Source organism: Bemisia tabaci, chromosome 2 (assembly GCF_918797505.1).
Source record: "Bemisia tabaci chromosome 2, PGI_BMITA_v3".
Classification (NCBI taxonomy): domain Eukaryota; kingdom Metazoa; phylum Arthropoda; class Insecta; order Hemiptera; family Aleyrodidae; genus Bemisia; species Bemisia tabaci.
Window position 1 is genome coordinate 26613250 of NC_092794.1, and position 19034 is coordinate 26632283.

Consider the following 19034-nt stretch of genomic DNA (forward strand, 5'->3'; position numbering starts at 1 on the left):
CATCGCCACCAATCCGGTATTTACATCTCACCTACCGAAGTCTTTTCCTTTGGATGCCTTGGGTCGCGGACAGGGGGATCGTCCACTTCTGCAGTCTTGAACAAAAACTCACTTGTAAGTATGCAGAACACGGAAATTCTATTTGCAAGATAAATCAAATGCAAAGTTTGAGCCTGAACAACACAACCGACAGGTGCCACCGAGGTCATAGAAAGTTCCAGTTTTGGCGTTGGAACAATGACGTTTTTGCAAGTTGGCAACACAGTTATTCCTCCATTCAAATCCATTGAAAATATCGATTGTAGGTGAGGCAAGCTTCCTCAGCAAGAATCATCGATTGTTTTATATACATTCGAATGGAGGAAAAACGATGTTGCCAAATTTCAAGAATGGCTACTGGTGTTGAAGTATCCTGACTTTTTACGATGTATTGAACTTTACTGACTTTCCTGGGGGTTTCCTGATTTTTCGAGGACTTATCGTCACTAGTAAATATTAAAAACCGTTATTAAATCCGTATGAATTCGATGTGCATTGAGTTAATGCCCGTATTCACTGAGAGGCGGTTCATAGCGCTTCAGACATTTGCTAGCTCGCCAAGCCGTAGGCGAAGGATAAGGCCGTGACTGATCTGCTCTCGGTCTAAGGTTCAAAACTTGAGACTTGACACCCGGCCCCCACATGCTGCAAGTCGATAGCTTATTGTTCGATCCAAAAATATTTACTCTATTGCAACGTTTCGGATTTCCCTCTAGGGTTATTTTTAGAAGGATTACTAGGCAAAAATTTGATACTCGCAATTTTCCAGGATTTAAGCGGGCGGGGATTGAAAAAACTCCAAACGACGAATAAAAACCAGATCGAAACTGACGTCTCGTTGAAAATACCTAGGAAAAAAATAATTTAGAAATATTTCGGTTTTCATCGAGGCGTTATTTTTACGCTGATTTCTTGCGGACAAGCCTTTGATCGATGTATAAGACTTATTTCAATGTGTCTTTACACAAATGTCGATCACTTTTTACAAGGCTATGTCTGGAAAAACTGGATGAGAACTCACGGTGCCCAGAGCTTTCTAGAGAAAAGCCATCTCGACGGTGAAACTACCGGACCACGTATCTCGTTTGCGACGTTTCAAAATCGTCGCTCCCTTTTTATTGTTTGGAAGGAGAACAAATCAATTTCATTCCTTGTTCTCACCGAGTTTTCCTAGCTCAAAGAAAAATTATCACGGAAGTTTTCAAGAATTGACGTTGAGTAGTTATCCATTTTAAGAATTAAGTATGACAGGAAGTCTGCAACGTCGCAAATCGAGATACATGCTCTGATAATTTCACCGTCGATCTTCTAATTGAGCTGTTTAAAAAGAGCGAATTTCTATGGCCGTAATTTTTCAGAGGGAAAATCTCCTGATTCCATAATTTGCCTGATTGGAAAGAAAATTGTCTGATGATCAGTTATTTTCGGGGGCGTCAGAGAATTAACTCCTGAATTCCTCGATTTTTAGGTGCAAAAATTCCCTGACCAGCAAATTTCCCCTGTAGGTAATTCCTGAAACTTTTCTCGGATTTTCTCCACGTCAAGAAAACTAAGTTTTTCAAAATAACTCACTTTTCCTAACGCCCAGTGTTAGACGTAAGAGCTGTTTGGTCTAGTATTCAAACGAAGTCAGATATGGATCAGAGAACTCACGTATCTAATGTTTCAAGGCATTTTTGATTCGTCATTGACTCCAAAACCATGACTAATAGAAATACTCTAGCGCTAACTCACGCACACGCGTTTAAGAAGAATATTTTGTTGAAAGGAGAGGTTGTAAGGAAAAATGCAACCCAGGAATGAAAAATTAAGCACAAGCGAGAAGCACGCACAGATATAAAAATTTCAAAAAACGTCCAACATTTTCAGAAATAAAAATTACATTTTGACTTCTCAAAGTTTTCTCAAGACACATCCCACCTTAAAGTCACGAACTTTTTCAATTAACGCACGACGACACGGTAAAAATAGCCGTTCCTACAGTGGATATTAAAATCCTCAAAATTTTTTGATCTTCTTTCCGAAATTTCTTCGTTCCGACGATGTGGTAAACACATTTTCAAGGATACAGAAAAATCGGGCGAGGACAAAAATTGTCAGTTTCTTTTCATGGACTTATCGGACATATCGAAATTATCCCCGGACTTTTCCAATTGTCTGGTCCCCTGCAAGCTCTTCAGTTACACATAAATTCGTCACTTTTTTTTAAGACTTTTTTTTTACTTTTTTTTAAAGCGAAGAAAGCATTTGATTGGCACTGCTAAGCGGATTCAGCAAAGAGACACAATCAAACCTGCTTACTTAGAATTCGGCGACGATTCAATCCCTAACGACATCACAAATAAAATAAAACACGGTGACTTGTCTCAAAAAATCTGGTTATATGAAGGAAACCAAATCTTGGAAAGGTAAGAAAATTTGTTCTCATAATTTTCTCGAACACCAGAGCACTGGCGTCCAGTCCATACGACGAGCGAGTAATGAACCGATCATCGTGGAACAGAATACAACCTCTTCCCGAACGCGAGGCATCCTTAGATGTTCGAAAAGAAATCAACGAAAACTATCTTAAATTAGGCCTGGGGTATCCCGTGCGACCTGTGAAAAACATTCTGGATCCGGGGTGACGATGACGAGACAACCAACTTAGGGGTGGGCGAGACCGAGGCACTAGGCTCGAGGAGACGGGATTCGCACTTACTCTAGCACAACACAGACGCAGATGGGCATTTTGACGGAGCCGGGGGCATATCAATCGAGACTTGGAGAGCCCCGGGGAAGCGGGCGGGAGCGCGTTATCGCGCGTTACGGGAGGGCTGGGCACAGGCTGCACAGGTGGGCAATGCTTTATCGGGAACCGAGCGTTATCACCGCCGCGCCGGAGACTTAGGACGCGTTCCGGCGAGTAGTGATGAGTGACTAACGAGCAACCTGACTCGGACGCGCTCGCGACATTGGCCCTGCCATGCCGTATGCCACTAGCGCCATCGAATTAAACTTGATCAGTCCTTGCACGGATAACTCCCCCCCCCCCCCCCCACGTTTCTGCCTTACCAGCAGCGTCGCTTGATTGGGGTGAGGAGGGCAACTGCCCCTCAGCCCCCCTCCCTCGAAGTGGAAAAAATTGACCGACAAACATCATGAAATTTGGTGGATTTGAGGATTTGGGAAAGCCCCCTCCCTCCCACTCGAAAATCTGAAGAGGGATCATGAAATACCCCCATTTGTCTATAGATGGCTGTAGATTCCTATAAAATCTGAACAAATGAATAGAAGCCACAAAACTCCCCCCCCCCCCCCCCCCCAAAAAAAGAGGGATCATAATGAAGTAGATTTGTGGATTTCTTAAAGTTCTGCCTCTCTTCTGGAATGCTACCTTTGCTGCAGCATCGTTCGATTGGGGCAAGAAGGAAACCCCCCCCCCCCTCCTCTGCTCCCTTACCCATTGGAAAATTTGACAAAAATTCATAATTAAATTGGGTAGATTTGTGGTTTTTGAAAATGTTGCCCCCTTACCCCTCCCCTCGCGACTGTGCTGCTTTTTCGGGGGCATCACTTGATGGAAGCAAAGAGCGGCACCGCCTCATGCTGCATGAAAAATCAGACGGACGATCACAGGGTGTCTGCACTCTGCACGGTTTTCAAGATGACATTCCCTGACTTTTGAAGGTTCTCTCTGGGGAAAAAAACCCCTGACAAAATTCTCTGGCTTTCCGGTTTTCAGCCGTAAGATGAGCAAATTAACAAAAATATAAAAGAAACTGATCCTTCATTGAATCTGGGTTTATGTTTTCCACGGCTCATTCCATGGTTAGCTTAGCAAGTGGTTTCAGCTGAGCCTCTGAGAACGTGAAACTTTTCTAGCTCAGGCCTTCGACAAACAATCATCTTAAAAGGAAAAACCCTATCTACAACTCGGTGAAGCCACTCTATTCATTATCCATATTCTCATTCTGTACTAACCCAAATTTCCCCCTACTCACTGTCTCCACATACCTAATATGTATAATAAAAAAATAACTCTTCTCCCGTAATTCCCTTCCAAGGCCGCAGTATCTCCTAGATATAAGTGAAGCCTCTAAAACCATTAAAAAAAAAAAAAAAAAAAAAAAAAAAAAAAACCCGGCTCTTGGCAGTGAGAAGTAATCCCTGTAAAGTCATATCCTCAATTAACCACACAAGCGCGATAATCGGCAGAGACGAGCGTAAACAGCCGCGAAGTGTTCGAGAAGAGAAAATTCTCTGACTTTTCCCAGTTTTCTAGATAGTGATCAAACGCTCCGATTGTTCCCGGTTCACCAGTCCTGTAGACACCCTGCGACTAAATACGAGACAACATTTTATGAATAGATAAGGGATTGAAAGATCCTACCCATTAATGTCAAGATGTGCAATGATTCTTCATAGAAATAAGTATTTTTGCTCTGTTGTGGGTGGTCACCACTTACCAGTGGTACCATCTAACTGCATGTATTAACCTGTTGAGAAATGCTAATTCAGAGCTAATCGGAGATTGACTTTTGACTCAACATACGATGTGCCAGCTCTGAATGCTACAGTTCATGTCAGATAGTGCCACTGTTTGTTTCATAAGGCAGGAATCTAGTGTCTAGAGAAAGGCAATTTGGACCAAAGTCTCAAGAAAAATTCTTAATGAAAAGTCCATAAAGCAACAACATTTTGACAGTGAAACTACCAGACCACGTATCTTGTCTGCGGTGTTTAAAAATCACCGCTCCCACTTTTGTTGTGAAGAAGAACAGACCAATATCATTCCTTGAAAATATCATAGATTTTTCTTCTCACAGAGAAGAAAAATCACAGAAGTTTTCTGGAATTGACACTATCATTATTGAAATCTCACTATCAGACTGTTCAGACTACAATAACCGATGGGTCAACCACATCCCCTTTATTGTTGTTTACATGAAAGTAATCAGACATATTTACCTGTATTTGGAATATGCATCAGAGGAATCATGCCTTCTTCTCTTGACATCTCTGTGCCGAGATTGGGATCTTGTCGAACGGGACCGAGACCTGGAGTAAGACCTAGATCGGGAACGGCTGCGAGAGTGCTTTCTTCTACTGCGTGGCATCTGTAAAAACAATCAAATATTTGTGAATTAATTCAAAATAGCAGGCCAATAATGGAAAGTTTAAAGCAGCTCGATAAGACATCAGATTGTGATATATTGCATAGTTAAGATAGGGCTATGTCTTGTCCTGTCGGGCTGACACAGTTTCAATAATCGGGCCGCAGGGGTGCAGAGCATACAGGATACTTAATGAATAAAGCTAGAGCCCAGCTCCACTGCTGTGTTTCATTTTTTCCTATCACTTTATTATATTTACAGATAATTTCAGCCAACTTATCTGATATACATTTCAAAATTGAATATTTTGATTTATAGAAAAAATATATAGAAATCACTAAAATAAAACCTTTTACTTAAGTATTGGATTTCTTGGGGTAAAGAAGACAAAAACCATACTGGAAACCATACAAGGCAATAGCGCCAATAGCTGAGCAGTTTTTGAAACAAGGCATTTAAGTAATTGAGAAAGCCTCAACCTTTTCGTCTATCCTCTTAAATTTTTGCAAACATGATTATGAGCAGAAATTGATTCCTTCTCAGATGGATCTGTTGTTAGCGTCAATAACATTTAAATAAAGAGAGTAAGTCCAATAAGCGGAATTATTACATTCCAGGTAAAATGATAGGCGGTACCCCAGTTTGAAACTATCAACACATACATAGTAGATTCCTCCTTCAGGGTCAATTTTAGTATGCCAAAAACACATGTGCACTGTCAGAACGGCACACAGCGCTTTGGCTCTTCAGCGCAACACATAATTCTGAAGGGGCGGTACAATAAGTACACAATGTTCAATGACTCGGGTCTGTTAATTAGCAACCTCCTTAATTTTACTTTACTCTGTAGCACTCGGAGCGTAAAAGCCAGGAATTATTACTTAGTAATCTCCTAGGATACATATTGTGTCAGAATTACAACACAACATATCAACTACCAACAGCATGTCAATAACACATTACTGTGACAGTAAATAAACCACTTACTTCCTGATTGCTACATGCTTGATACTAGTTCGTTCAATTAGCCTATCCTGACTCTAGTAGATGCTCTCCGAAAAGGTACTTTGCAGGAAAGATCAATTTGATTAAAAGCTTTCTACAAATGGATGACAATAGAAGCTACAAATGAATTAAACAAAACGCAGCTTACTTGCGATAGCTGAATCAGCAGTAGAGTTGAAATGCGTAGAGGGAGACAGTTGACTAGATAGGGGAGGAATTAGACTAGGAGAATTTTGTCCATCTGAGATTTGGGTAGGTAATAGAGGGAATAGTGGATTCGATTGCACAAAAATTTGAAAGAATTTGAAGTAAATGCAGTTCCCTCACATTGGAGCCAACACCCAACAGCCTGAAGATTTATACGATGGTGTTGTGTAAAAATATAACCAAAAAGCGAACGAACGATTACGTTCCTCTTTCGTAAGGTAAGAGGTCCGTGGTTGAAGGTCGGGAGTGTAGTTATACGCACAATTACGGCAATTGATGATAATTGTACATCAAGCAATGCAGTCAAGAGGGAAACTGAACAATAAGACGCAGAAGTTCTGGAATTACGGAGCTAAATCGAAACAGAAAAGAAGAAAATTCTAGGAGTAACGGAAAATTCCGCCATGTTGAATAGGAGCTTGGATCCTAAAAATAACTGTGGTGACACACTTTACTTACGTTTGGCTTCCTAAAGTTATTGAAAATTTTCCAGATTGCGTCCAGAATGAATCCCTGGGGAGTCAAGAAGGAATTTACAGAGCACTGGGAGAATATTTATGCATTTGGCTGCACAAAGATAAGGGCAGAAGTACTTCGCAAGCGGCTGCAACGACGTAAACTAGTAGTGGTTGAAGAAACCAGGTATGTCGTTCTTGCGCAGCTCCTCGAACCGCGCCGTTGCGAAATGACGTAGTTAGTTTTCAAAAGTGTCGCAGTCCCCGTGCACCATTTACGCACGATCTCATCTGATATGGCTTCCTTCTACGTCATTGCGCACTAGAATCTCATTTTTGTGCTTGACACTTGCTTTGCACTTGACGCCCACACGTCCACACGTAGTGTTGCTAAACGCGAAGTACATTTTAGGTGGGTGGTGTTAGGCAACATGCAATACATCAATGCTTAAAATTTAAGTACCTATTTTCTGATTGAGTAATTAAATGTTCAATTTATTCTGGGCCAGGGTCCGAGATAGGAGAAGCCGTCATCGGTTCCTCATCGCTAAGAAAAGTCATAAAATTCAATTCACTGCGAAGAGAGAAATTTAGACATTGTTTAGAGCTGCTGCTTTCGATGACCAAGTCAAGTAGTAGAATCATGTTGAACTTCTTGCGACCCACCTCAGATGCTCTCAAAAATTTTAGGTATGATGCACACTAAAGGTACCTGACCAATCGCTATGATGCACATACTTGGTACATCACTAAGAAGTACCTACTATTGCACGAACTTGTCCGTAAAAACAAAAAGAGGAGCAGGTCATAAGCTCCGCTAAGTTAGGTATATACCTAATATAGGTTTTGCAAGAGAGGGTCCTTTTATTGGCCACGTGGGCTCACTTTATTGAGACTGGAAAAATAGGTATACTTATGTATGATATGAAAATATGAGTGAAAAATGTGCGAACGGGCGTACAGTCGATTGGAAACAGATAAAAAATTAAGTAAATGTTTGGTAATGAAAAACTAAATTTTTATTGAAACACAACAGATTAAATTTGCAAAAGTATACTTAGCAAAAATCATGGACAAAAAAAATAACTAGGGTTGAAGGTCAAATCAAATTGAACCGGGTGAACAGTATGATTTCATTTGCACACCTGTATTGATCTGTGCAGAAAGAGCAAATAATGAACAGTATTTCCGAGCGTCACCCGGAAATTTTCAACAGAAACATAATTCCATGCACTATTTGTACCTAAATCGTGTGGGTATCCTTTAAATGGACTTGCAGACAGCACATCAATGACCAAACTTCAAAATCATGTACCTATCCTATTTGCTACATTGCAAACTTCCTATCATAGTCCAAACTAATGTTAACTAGCTTTTCAAAGATACCTCAACATCTTTGAAAAATTAGTGAACATTATTTATTTTTTAAATTTCCTGGCTTTTTAGATAATGTTAGTACATAAAACATTCTGAATAAATTTCAAGCTAAAAACCTGACTTCTTTCTCTTCAAAATTAAAATAGGAGTGGACATTTTGAGACACCGCAATGGAGATATTTGGTTTTGAACTTATATAAAACTGTTAAAAGACTAGTCCTCATTGGTACATAGAACTCAACATGCAAACATTCAAGGGCTTCAAGGAGCAACTCTTGCACCAGATTTTCACAATTCAAACTAACACATTTTTGTTTTGAACTGAACATCAATACCCAAATAAAAAATTAAGAAAAAAAATTATCAAAACACAAAATGAAATCTTTCTCTCCCCTTTTTTAAACAGACAAATGCCCGTTGCTGTTTCTGAAATCTGCGAAGATCTGACAGATATTGATATACTAGCTTTCAGCTGTGTGTATGAATTCTTACGCACAGGCAACTTCAAAAACGAAATTAAAGATAGAGATAGGAATTTGAGTTTGTAACACTATCAACTTTGTGCCAAAATTCATCAAGACCGAGTTACACAGAAACGCACTTAGTCCCATCAAGTTTGATCCAAGAGACAGAAGTTTGAAGTTTCATTCCTCCATTAGACTTAATGTTTAGAACAAAGTTTAACAACTTTCTTCATATTTAAAATATGCTTTCCTTTTTTCTCGAAACTTTGAATGGGAGAAAATTAACAAATGATTAAATTCAAAACTATTCGTGACTTATTTTCTAACAAAGTGTAATTTGGTGCGTCCTTGTTAACCTCGGTCCATTTTATTGCAGGTAAATGAATCATTATAATTAAAAAAAATTATTTCATGATTTTTTTATGATGCATGGTATTGAATAATTCATACAAAAATATTGATTGCTTTTTTTCAGAAATATGCAGTGAGATACAAAATTTGATAATTAGAAATTGAATCACAAGTTTTTCTGATTTTCCCTTTTCTCCTGACTCACTGTTACTTGGCTACAATTTTTTTCTTCTTGTTCTCTTAAAACTGGTAGAGGCTTGAAGCTGCCGAATATTTGTGCACATGGAAAAAACTAGAAATTGGAGCAGATAAGATTGCCAAATTGTGCATTATTGAGCTATACTTCCTTCGGTGCAACTTAATTTTAATCAGATTCATTAAAACAAAGATCGTAGTTCTCTACTGGATACAAAAGGACTATCAGATCAGGCCAGTCCAAAGGAGACCTGCTGTCAACTTTCAATTTAAAAAAAATAAGGCGAATAACTGTGCTCTGTCTAAATCAAGTTCTTATGATAACCTTACTTAAAACAGATGTACCTAGTTTATAATGATTTTGCTATAACACAAAAATTAGAGTTAAAAACAAAAATCCCTGATTAGTACCAAGAGTACCAAGTGTTAACAAGTTAGAATGCATTCATTCAAAAAAGGACACAAGAAATACATACAAATTAAACAACTAATTAGCATTTCAATCTTCTTAGACAAGGTTAATATATTTCTTACCTTTCAGGCTAGCTACGGGAAAATGTAGCTGGTTCTAGCACATTTTGGGGGCAAAAATAAATTCAAACGGTGCAAACTTTTCTCGTTTCACTTCCTTTGACAACTGATGCATGCAAATTAAATTCTTTACTAATCCATGAAACCAACGCAGGCGGAAAAATATTGAGTGAATTTGTCCATTATGTTCTTCATAGAACTACATCTAATTTTGACCGTATGGCTATGAAATAATCAGTTATGAAAATTTGGCTTCAGGAAAGATCGTGATACTCTTTGATAATTTATGAAATTCAGTCATTATCAGGTAATACCGTGACATAGAAGACTGATTCATTGAGTATTACTTTACACGAGGCTTCAAACAGAGCATTATAAGCTTCAGTCTTAATTAGTGTATTTACCAAAGGAAATACACTGATGTGTTCTCCCTCTTCAGTTGTTGTGCCATGAACACAGCATCTGTTTTCAAAAACAAATATATATATTATACCTATTCAAATTTTTGCAATTAATAATTTTTCATTTTATTAATGGTCTGAAGTTGCTCACAATAGCTGACACAGCTATTGCGGGTAAACGTGTGAGCCTTGACAACCGAATTATCGATCTAAATTGGGCCAAAAGAGTGATTTTTCCATTGGCAGTTCCAGCGATTTGGCAACATTGTTTTTTCTCCATTTAAATCAATGGAAATATATTGATCCTTGGAGGGGCCAGGTGCTCCAGCAAGGATTGATTATTCAACACGTGTTTAAATGGAGGAAAGTCAATGTTGCCAAACTGCTAGATCCGCCTCTGAATTTTTCAGGTGTGTCAACATAAATCATGGGAAAAAATCATAACCGTGTCAAGTCTTTTAAGCACTAATATTGAGGTAAATGATTGTATAACCTGTTTGATGAAGATGAAGGTTCAATCGTGCTTCTCACAACATTCATGACAGTCATTTTATAATATTTTATCACATATGAAGTATTAATCTAGACTCGATCATAACAGAGGAACTTCAGACTCAGTTGTGTAGCTTTTGACCCTGGAGTACCAGAGCGGAGGGAATCTAGAATGGGCCAAGTCAAATGTTGATTGTATTTCAGGATTGTTGCCTTTCTTCTGATAGAGAGCGTACCGCCGCCAGACAAGTTGAACATTCAGACGAGATTTGTAGTTGAGGATTTGGAACTCCTGCAGGACAAAACAAACATTTCATGAAATATAAATGAGCAAAAAAATTCTGACCATCTAACCTACTTGAAAAGTATACCAAAATAGTACATCTATTCTCACCATCCTTCCCATCCCCTCCGTTTCAAAGTTACACAATATATGCAACACTAGTGTGTGTAAAAATATGTAAGTTTGAAATGTCACTGTTTCCAGGCGGCAATTGATGTCACTAGGTAAAAAAACATGTTTGCTAAAACTTGGGTTCATTTCGTCCATTTTTACTGATGCCCAACATCAATTTTATGATAAAAAAAAAGTGATTTTTCTGTTTAGACCTCGATTTCGGACGAAAAAAGCTATAAAATGGAAACCACAAGTATACAAGAAACAAGCCGTATAACGTAAGTTGTAGAGAGTAGAGTTTTGCTCTAGAGGAAAATAATTGTCAAAAATAGAAATAAAAATCAAAATAGACTGAAAAAAAAAACACTGAAGTATTTTTTTCTAATCCTCCGAATTTCTGAGGCTTTACAAAAATATTGTTATAACTGACTCATTTTCCATCAAAATGAGTCCAAAACAGGTGAAAATCAACTGTTGACAAGTGCTGACAGTGTGTTTTCCACCAGAGTCTCCTCAGTTTAAAAAAGTCTCACTTTCCTTTAACATTCCTTAAAAAGTATACAGCTCAAAAATGAAGATACGAAAATTCCAAGGACCAAAAGAATACAGCGATGAACTATTTCAGTTTAAATTGGGTTTTATTTCAGATAATGTTTTTCTAGAGCAAACTTATGCACGTTTTTTAGACTTCGAACAACACAGGGCGGAGAAGAAACAATACTCAATTAAGAAGTCTGCAAAATACGTTGTAGTACGCGCTTTGATTCACACAGGCTCCAGTTTTTCTTGTGAGCTGAAAATTCAAATTGTTTGTGACCAATGCATAAGAACAACAATCAAATCTTGGTTAAGAGTTAATTTCAGTAATTTTTATTGCACAAATTGTGTTCTACATACAATTTTGAGGAAGGAACATATCAATATGCTCAGATTTGTGCCTTGTTTAGAGGTTCATTATTTAAACTTACTTAAAAATTAATGACAATCATAGAAAAGGTTAGAATAAACACTTAAGTTACCATGTGGAAAGCTGAGTCCGTTGTTTCTTTTGGAACATTTTTGCTTTTTCTATTTTTACTGCCAAAAATAGAAATAGGCGTGGTTGTGGTTTGATGAAATACAACCGTAACAACATCATCTGAGATAAGATAATGACCTGATAGCACTGAATTATTTGAGCAGGATCGGCGACGAAGTTGTCCCACTGTTTGAGCAGGCTCTATTGGAGTGCACAACATTAAGACCTGACCACCGCCAAAAAACCTGTGAACAGAGAGAAATTCCTAAGACTTATTTTTGTTCGCATGTCCATTCAGATTTTTCAGAAAAATCTGAGGACTTTTTTCGACCCATTGGAGAAAAATTAACCGCTCTTACTTGAGGAAAAATAAAGTACGGTGAAGGTACTTTTTTTTGCAATATTTGCTATTGAGGTTTAAATTAGGTTGTCGATTATTCTTAAGTCTTTTTAAAAAGAGATTAAGCATTGATACCCAAGTATGTATTACAATATAGTACAATAGTACTGCGAGAAAATTGGAATTTTATCTTGTCAAAGTATAATTTTTATTTCTCCTCAAAAAAAAAAAATAAAATAAAATAAAATAAAAATAATAATAATAAAATTGTGAACACATTAGGGATGATTATTAATTATTATAAAAACATGTATTATGAAAAATTCTATTATTATGAAACAAATTGTGATAACTTTATATTACTGCAATATAATGCAACATTTCCATTACAAAATGCTACTGTGGGGGGGACAACCAAATCACAGATCTCCATTGAAATGTATGAAAATTTCTGGCCATATTTTAGTTTTTAAGGAAAATATGTACTGCTTAACATTCTTGCCCGACATTTTTGGAGAACACTTTTTAAAAATTAAAGAAAAATCTAAAAAAATTGTGCGCAGAAGCAATGATTAGGCCTCCTTAAGGAACGTAAAATGCAGTAAACTTCCGAATTATCCGAAAACTCCCGAAACTTGGATAATTTTGAGTTTTCTCTACAGTAAACTATCCACACTAATTGGGGCCTGACTGGTCCGGATAGTGGAAAAGTTTGGATGGTTGATATGATACATGCGTCAAATAATTATTGGTGGGACAGAGTTCATATCTCAGTAAAAGGGTTCAGGTAGGCAGTAGTTACTTAAATTTGGTATTTATACTATAAATGTATACTGCAGCTATTTGCACTTGAATAAGGCTTAAATAGGCAGTAAATACGAAATATTTGACCTAAACAGTATCAGATGCTCCATCCAACTCAGTTCGTCAGGTCTGAGATTCGGCCGCGCCTACTTACCAAATTAGTTCGGATAATCCAGGGTTCCAATAATACCGTATTCGGATAGTTGGGAGTTTTCTGTACAACAAGAAATTGCCAACAAGGCAAACTGAAATATGAAGTTTGATTCTTTGACCATTATGTACTCCTCATAAAATACAAACCTTAAATATCTATAATATGTCACCAGATGCCATGGTCGATATGACTGGTCTTGAAATGAGTTTTCACCGTGACGAATATAGGATGTTTTGCTAATGTAACAACCAGATGTTTTAATGAAAGGACTTTCCACAAAAGTGCGCCGCCAGCGATTGTGTTTCGGACTTTGCAAAGGTTGCACTTTCAAGCCCCACATTCTGAAAAAATGCAAAAATGTTGTTCAAACAGCTACATAAAGAGACAAACAAAAATAGAATGAGGAGGTATCTCATTTGAATTTCTTTGTTTAATTTTTTGTTAAATATGGTGGTACTATTTCTTGAAAAAGTACTTCAAATTATATTTACATATTTGCAAGCTTAGTCTTGCTAAAGTAATTCTTCATCTATATTCAACTTCTAGACTGACTTAATCATTTTTATATCAATAACTTTAGGTGACTGATTAATTTACATACTCCTCAATGACAAAACAACATCTAAAAATCAACACTTTTTGCGGGACTGAAGATACTTACATGCAATTACTTTTATTTCTCCTTACCTTCTGGACTTGGTTTCCTGTAATGAGGCTTTGATTTTACTAAAATTATAGGATAAAGACCTACTAGAAGGGCACTAGCAGGACACCTTAGTTTTCATTTCTAAAGCTAGCAAGAGGCCTATGTCTGTCCAGACTGTTTCCACCATTACGCAACAACCCGCTAAGACTGCTGCTGCCATTTTTGCAAGCTTAGCAGCTTCTGCTAGTGTCTTTAGTTCAAATTTCCCGCTTCTGGCAACATGAACTCTACAAAGAAAAGTGACTTAGCCATGATCTTGTGGGGAAAACAGACAATTCCCTTTCTGGTGGGGTTTTATTCTGTGCCGTGGGATAGTGATTGATATAGAGAATACAGGAAAAAGATAATGGTGCTTTTCACTGAAAAAACTGAGCTGAAGATATGTATAAAATATATTATTATTACAGGAAAAATTGTCACATGCAAAAAAAACCAAGGGAGCAGGATACCGGATCACAAGTGATATTTGAAGATGAAGAAGTGGGGTAAATTTAAACTCTCGGAGATTTATTTCTCTCTTCCCTTTTCATTAATTATTGATTTCACCTTCATAGGCACTTCTCCTGATTTATTATTATTTATTGGAAATTTCCTGCTATCTTTCATAAGAAGTTAACCAGACTGCCTGACTGAAAAGTTCAGCATATAGGCATTATTTTTGGATTTCGCTAAGATTTGGATTGAGAGGAAACATTTTATGGAACCCTAAAGTAACAGACAAATAAACTTACTGTTGGCAAGCAGACTTCCACAGCTCTTCGTCACGAGCACAGAGGTAGAAACTACGGCACACTAGCGCACATGATTCCAGGGACCGGAGATCAAGATCCCGAGAGACAACCCATCGAAATATATACAAGAGAATTTCAAAGGGCAGTGCTGAGATGTGAGTATCCTGAAGTGAGGAAAGGAATAATACATTATTCAAACTACTTCAACATGACAATTCATACTTAAGAAATAAGCCAATTAGAGGCAAAATTAGTAAAATTGTACATTGAGAAAAAAGTGTTTACTTTTTCGATGTAGAGTCAAAAATAAAAGGAAAAAAACTCATTTTTTGAATGGGCACCAAAATTATCTAACAGCAGTGGTAACTCCTCATGCCGCTAGAGGTACGATAAATTCCTCTATTCATGGTGTAAAGAGGATCTTTCAGGATTATGTACCATAGTTCTTCGCTATTACTTAGGCTGTTAATAGAAGGGCAATTCAGCCTTCAAAAAATTATACTTTACTCTACTAGTCCAAGGGACACAAAATTTGAGAGGAATCTTTCTAAGAGGAGGATAACATGTCTATGTCTGTTTTCTATGAGGGGGCATCCCTCAGCCAACAAGGCATCTCAAGGAGCCTCCCCCAAATATTTGGTGAAAATTGAACCACACAAATGTTATATGCCACTTTAGCACAAGTCGTAGCTGATGTTGGCACATCTCAAACCGTACAAACAGTAGAATTTGCCTACCAGAATGTGTTGAGACCAACAAAATTTTTTGGTGTAAATAGTTTTCACTAAATACTCTTTATTAATACTTATGTTTGGTAAAAATAAACTTTTATCGGTGAACTCTGGTCACCGCCGTGTGTACTTACAGTTTGTACATTCTCAGGTAAACATGAATAGTTTTGGTCTTTGGCCATTTCCCTCTGAACCAGAAGAATAACATCCTCTACAGGCAAGGAGTCTTCACCCAAATTTGATTGGTTTTCTGGTTCATCTTCATCATCTGAAATAAAAACATTTTTGAAACACAATGAATCATTGAATCAGATTTAAATTTATTCTTGATTACCAAAATCAGCTACAATTGATGCTTGGTAATTTGAAGTCTTTGGGTTTTAAGTTTGAGAAAATGAAAAAAAAAGCCGGTTCCTGTGAGAAAATCTCTATATTTCCAAAAATACTGTGTATATTTCTCCCCTTGCCAATTACAAATTTTTTGATTTTGATCAGTTGATGAATCAGCTTTGTAATTCAAAATGGCATAACCTTGACGTTCTAAAATTTTAGATCAGGATCAGACGATCTGTATTTCTACTGACAGAACCAAGCGCTCTATTTTTCAAAAAGGTTCTTGTGGCTTCGTTCTGATGTAAAATCTTGAGATTGACAAAAAAAAAGAATGAACTTTGAAAAATTGCCAAGTGCTTTCTAATTATCAAGCAATTGATTAATCTACTTTAAGCTACAGAGCTAATTTAAAAATCCCTTAGACTTTGAGTTTTCTTAGAAACTGCTTTCTAAAATTTGAATACTCATGAGGTAATTCAAAAACCCTTTAATTGGGAGAAAAACCTCCATCCTCTCACATTCAGATCAGCAGACAAGCACTGCACTTCAAAAGCATGTCAGATTTAAACCTGCACATTAAATTTTTAAGTTGCAAGGACAAGGGCTGTCAATCCTAAATGAATAATAAAATATTGATGATAGAAAATACTGCTGACAAATCTAAAAGTGGGTATAAAAATTAAGGCTAGAAATCTTAAAATACAATTAGTAGAGAAGAATGCTGAGTGGTACCAGACCAGGGACGTGGGAGTTAGATAAAAAAAGTCAAGCCCAACAGAGTGCTTCATTTTGAATTAAATTTTTCAAGCAATTTAATTTGAGGTAAAAATTTACGATGAAAAACATGCAATTATGTACCTACTTTTCTACAGAAAAAAAAAGATGTTTTTAAGACTTTGCAGGGTTGCAGTAAAAATAACCCTGTTGCTCTGCCTTGTAAACAATGGATGAGGGTAAGCTAAGCATACAGATAGTAGGTCTGATGGTAAATTAATCATAAAAGTAGGATAGGGTCATTAACATTTAGACTTATCAACCAACATACCTGTTTCAGTTGATCTGAACTGCACAGTTTTGTTACTGTTATAAATTCTGAATTCTATGTCTGGAACAAGTTGAACAGCTCTTTTGTAGAATTGAATGGCTTCATAATGTTTGCCTGCTCGCTCATTTTCAGCACCTTTCAAAAATAGTGTTTTTGCCTGAAACCAAGAAAATAAAAGATATGGACTTCAAAACATACTAAAAAGTTCGGAGATTTTAAAACGTTAGCTAGTTTTTTCAATCTCGATTACAGCCAAAATTCACAATTTGAGATCATCATTATGTAGATCTCGACTTCCGTTACCTCCGTTTCCATTCATTGTCAGTCAAGTCAACATTTTAAGCATGTGATCATCCAGGTAACATGTTAATTTTTAGGGTTGGATTTACTATCTTGCCACCTGGGACTAGCAGCAATTTGCTGTCCCTCAACTTCAGGACAGTGGTTACCTCTTTTTTTGGCTTTCCAATCGGGTGAGTTATTTTGTAGTACAACCACTTAAAGGAGATGTTTTACAAGCATTTGTATACAAAAATCAGCCAAATATAGATCCAACCGACCAAACATTTGGATGATTTTAGTTTGCAACTTCATCAACATTTACGTTTGATGAAAAAGAAAAACTTAAAGTTAAAATCTACAAAATTTGGTAGGTACAATGCTTAAAGTTGAAACATTGTGTGCTGAAAAGGCACTTTGCGGTTTTTCAGAACGTCCACTTTAATTTCAAACCCTATTTTAAGAGCACAATTTCTTTTCACCTTATCGTTCTTTGAAACGTTTCTCTGAAGGATATTTAATTGTTTTGCTTCCAAACCATAAAATATGATAAAAAATTAGGATTAAAAAGGTATTAAAAAACAATATTTACTTCATCTTCCAAGTTGCTGAAGTTATCTAACTTCTCTTCTAATTTTTTAGATCCTTTTGAGGGTGGATTTGAATTGAGCTCCAGCTCTTTCTGCCATTCCTCTCGAAAGCTAACGAGTAATCCATCTGGAGTATCCTATTATTAAAGAAATTTTCATTAAAAAATAAAATTCCAAGTATTTTAACTGTCAGACAAGCAACAGCGTCATTATAGACAAGCTCAGCGTCAAATTATTGGGTGAGATTTTAATACTATTCACTTGATAGAGTACGTCAACAGTGAAACTGCCAAACCATGTATCCGGTCAGCATGTTTAAAAATCTGTGCTATCCCCATGTTATTCTTTTAAAGGAGAACAAATCAACATCATTTCTTGGATATTTCAATGAATTTTCTTCTCACAGAGAAGCAATATCATGGAAATTTGAAAGAATTTACAGTAAACATAGTTCCATTTGAAAAAGATAGTTTGACAGGAAGTCTGCAACATCACAAACTGGGTATGTGGTTTGGAAATTTCAGTCAACATACACAATGTGCCATGGAACAGTGCAATTACTACTATATAATACGGACAGAGCTTAGGTAACCTACATCACAAAATATACCTACCGACAGGTTTAGTCTCTTTTTTAGTTCTAGGATTAGGTTACATACTAAATTCTTGGAAATCCTGCATATGAGGTCTCATTACCTGAGGATTGAAATATGCGAATCCAAATGAAATTCATCAATCCTTGCAAAAAGCACGTAAACTGAGACTTTCTTAAGGAATTCTTTCCAATGAAATTTGCACCCAGAAAATAGAGATCTTTGTCATCTTGGTTGTGCTTGCCAGTGCACAGAAGGAAAGAAGTATCCGGGGATAATCTTTACGTTCAATCAAAATTTAAACCAAGGTCAATCCCTGGCTAACTATTTGTATGTACTGACAAAGATGTTTCTGTTGAATAGAAACAGAAATAAGTGAATTTGAGGAGCAGCAGTGTGACAAAAATCTTACAAACCACAATTACATCATCAAAATCCGTGATATTTTCTAGCAAAAGAAACGCCTGTTAAATAACACATTTAATACGTTACCATTGAGGTTATCTGAGCTCAGAAAACGAACATGATATATTTGATTCAATTTCAATCCTACTGCCTTATTCGGAGTGTAACTGAAAACGTGATGAGAAATTAAAAAAAAAAAAACTTTGAGGTGAATCAAAATAGAGCCGGACATTCAGCCCTCTTGCATTTTTCCACTGCACTCGCACTCACTGTTATTGTTTATTTTGATAGCAGA

General features: G+C 36.9%; 1 protein-coding gene across 1 annotated transcript; it reads right to left on the reverse strand.

The window, feature by feature from the left end:
• Positions 1-7798: 7798 nt before the first annotated feature.
• LOC109032507 (F-box only protein 9) lies at positions 7799-19034 on the reverse strand. Its single transcript, XM_019044675.2, has 8 exons — positions 18827-19034; positions 17744-17878; positions 16873-17029; positions 15629-15762; positions 14764-14927; positions 13473-13667; positions 12030-12273; positions 7799-10905 (listed from the first exon to the last, which is right to left on the reverse strand). Exons 1-8 carry the CDS (start codon positions 18827-18829, stop codon positions 10714-10716), a joined length of 1224 nt encoding a protein of 407 aa, XP_018900220.1. The 5' UTR covers positions 18830-19034; the 3' UTR covers positions 7799-10713.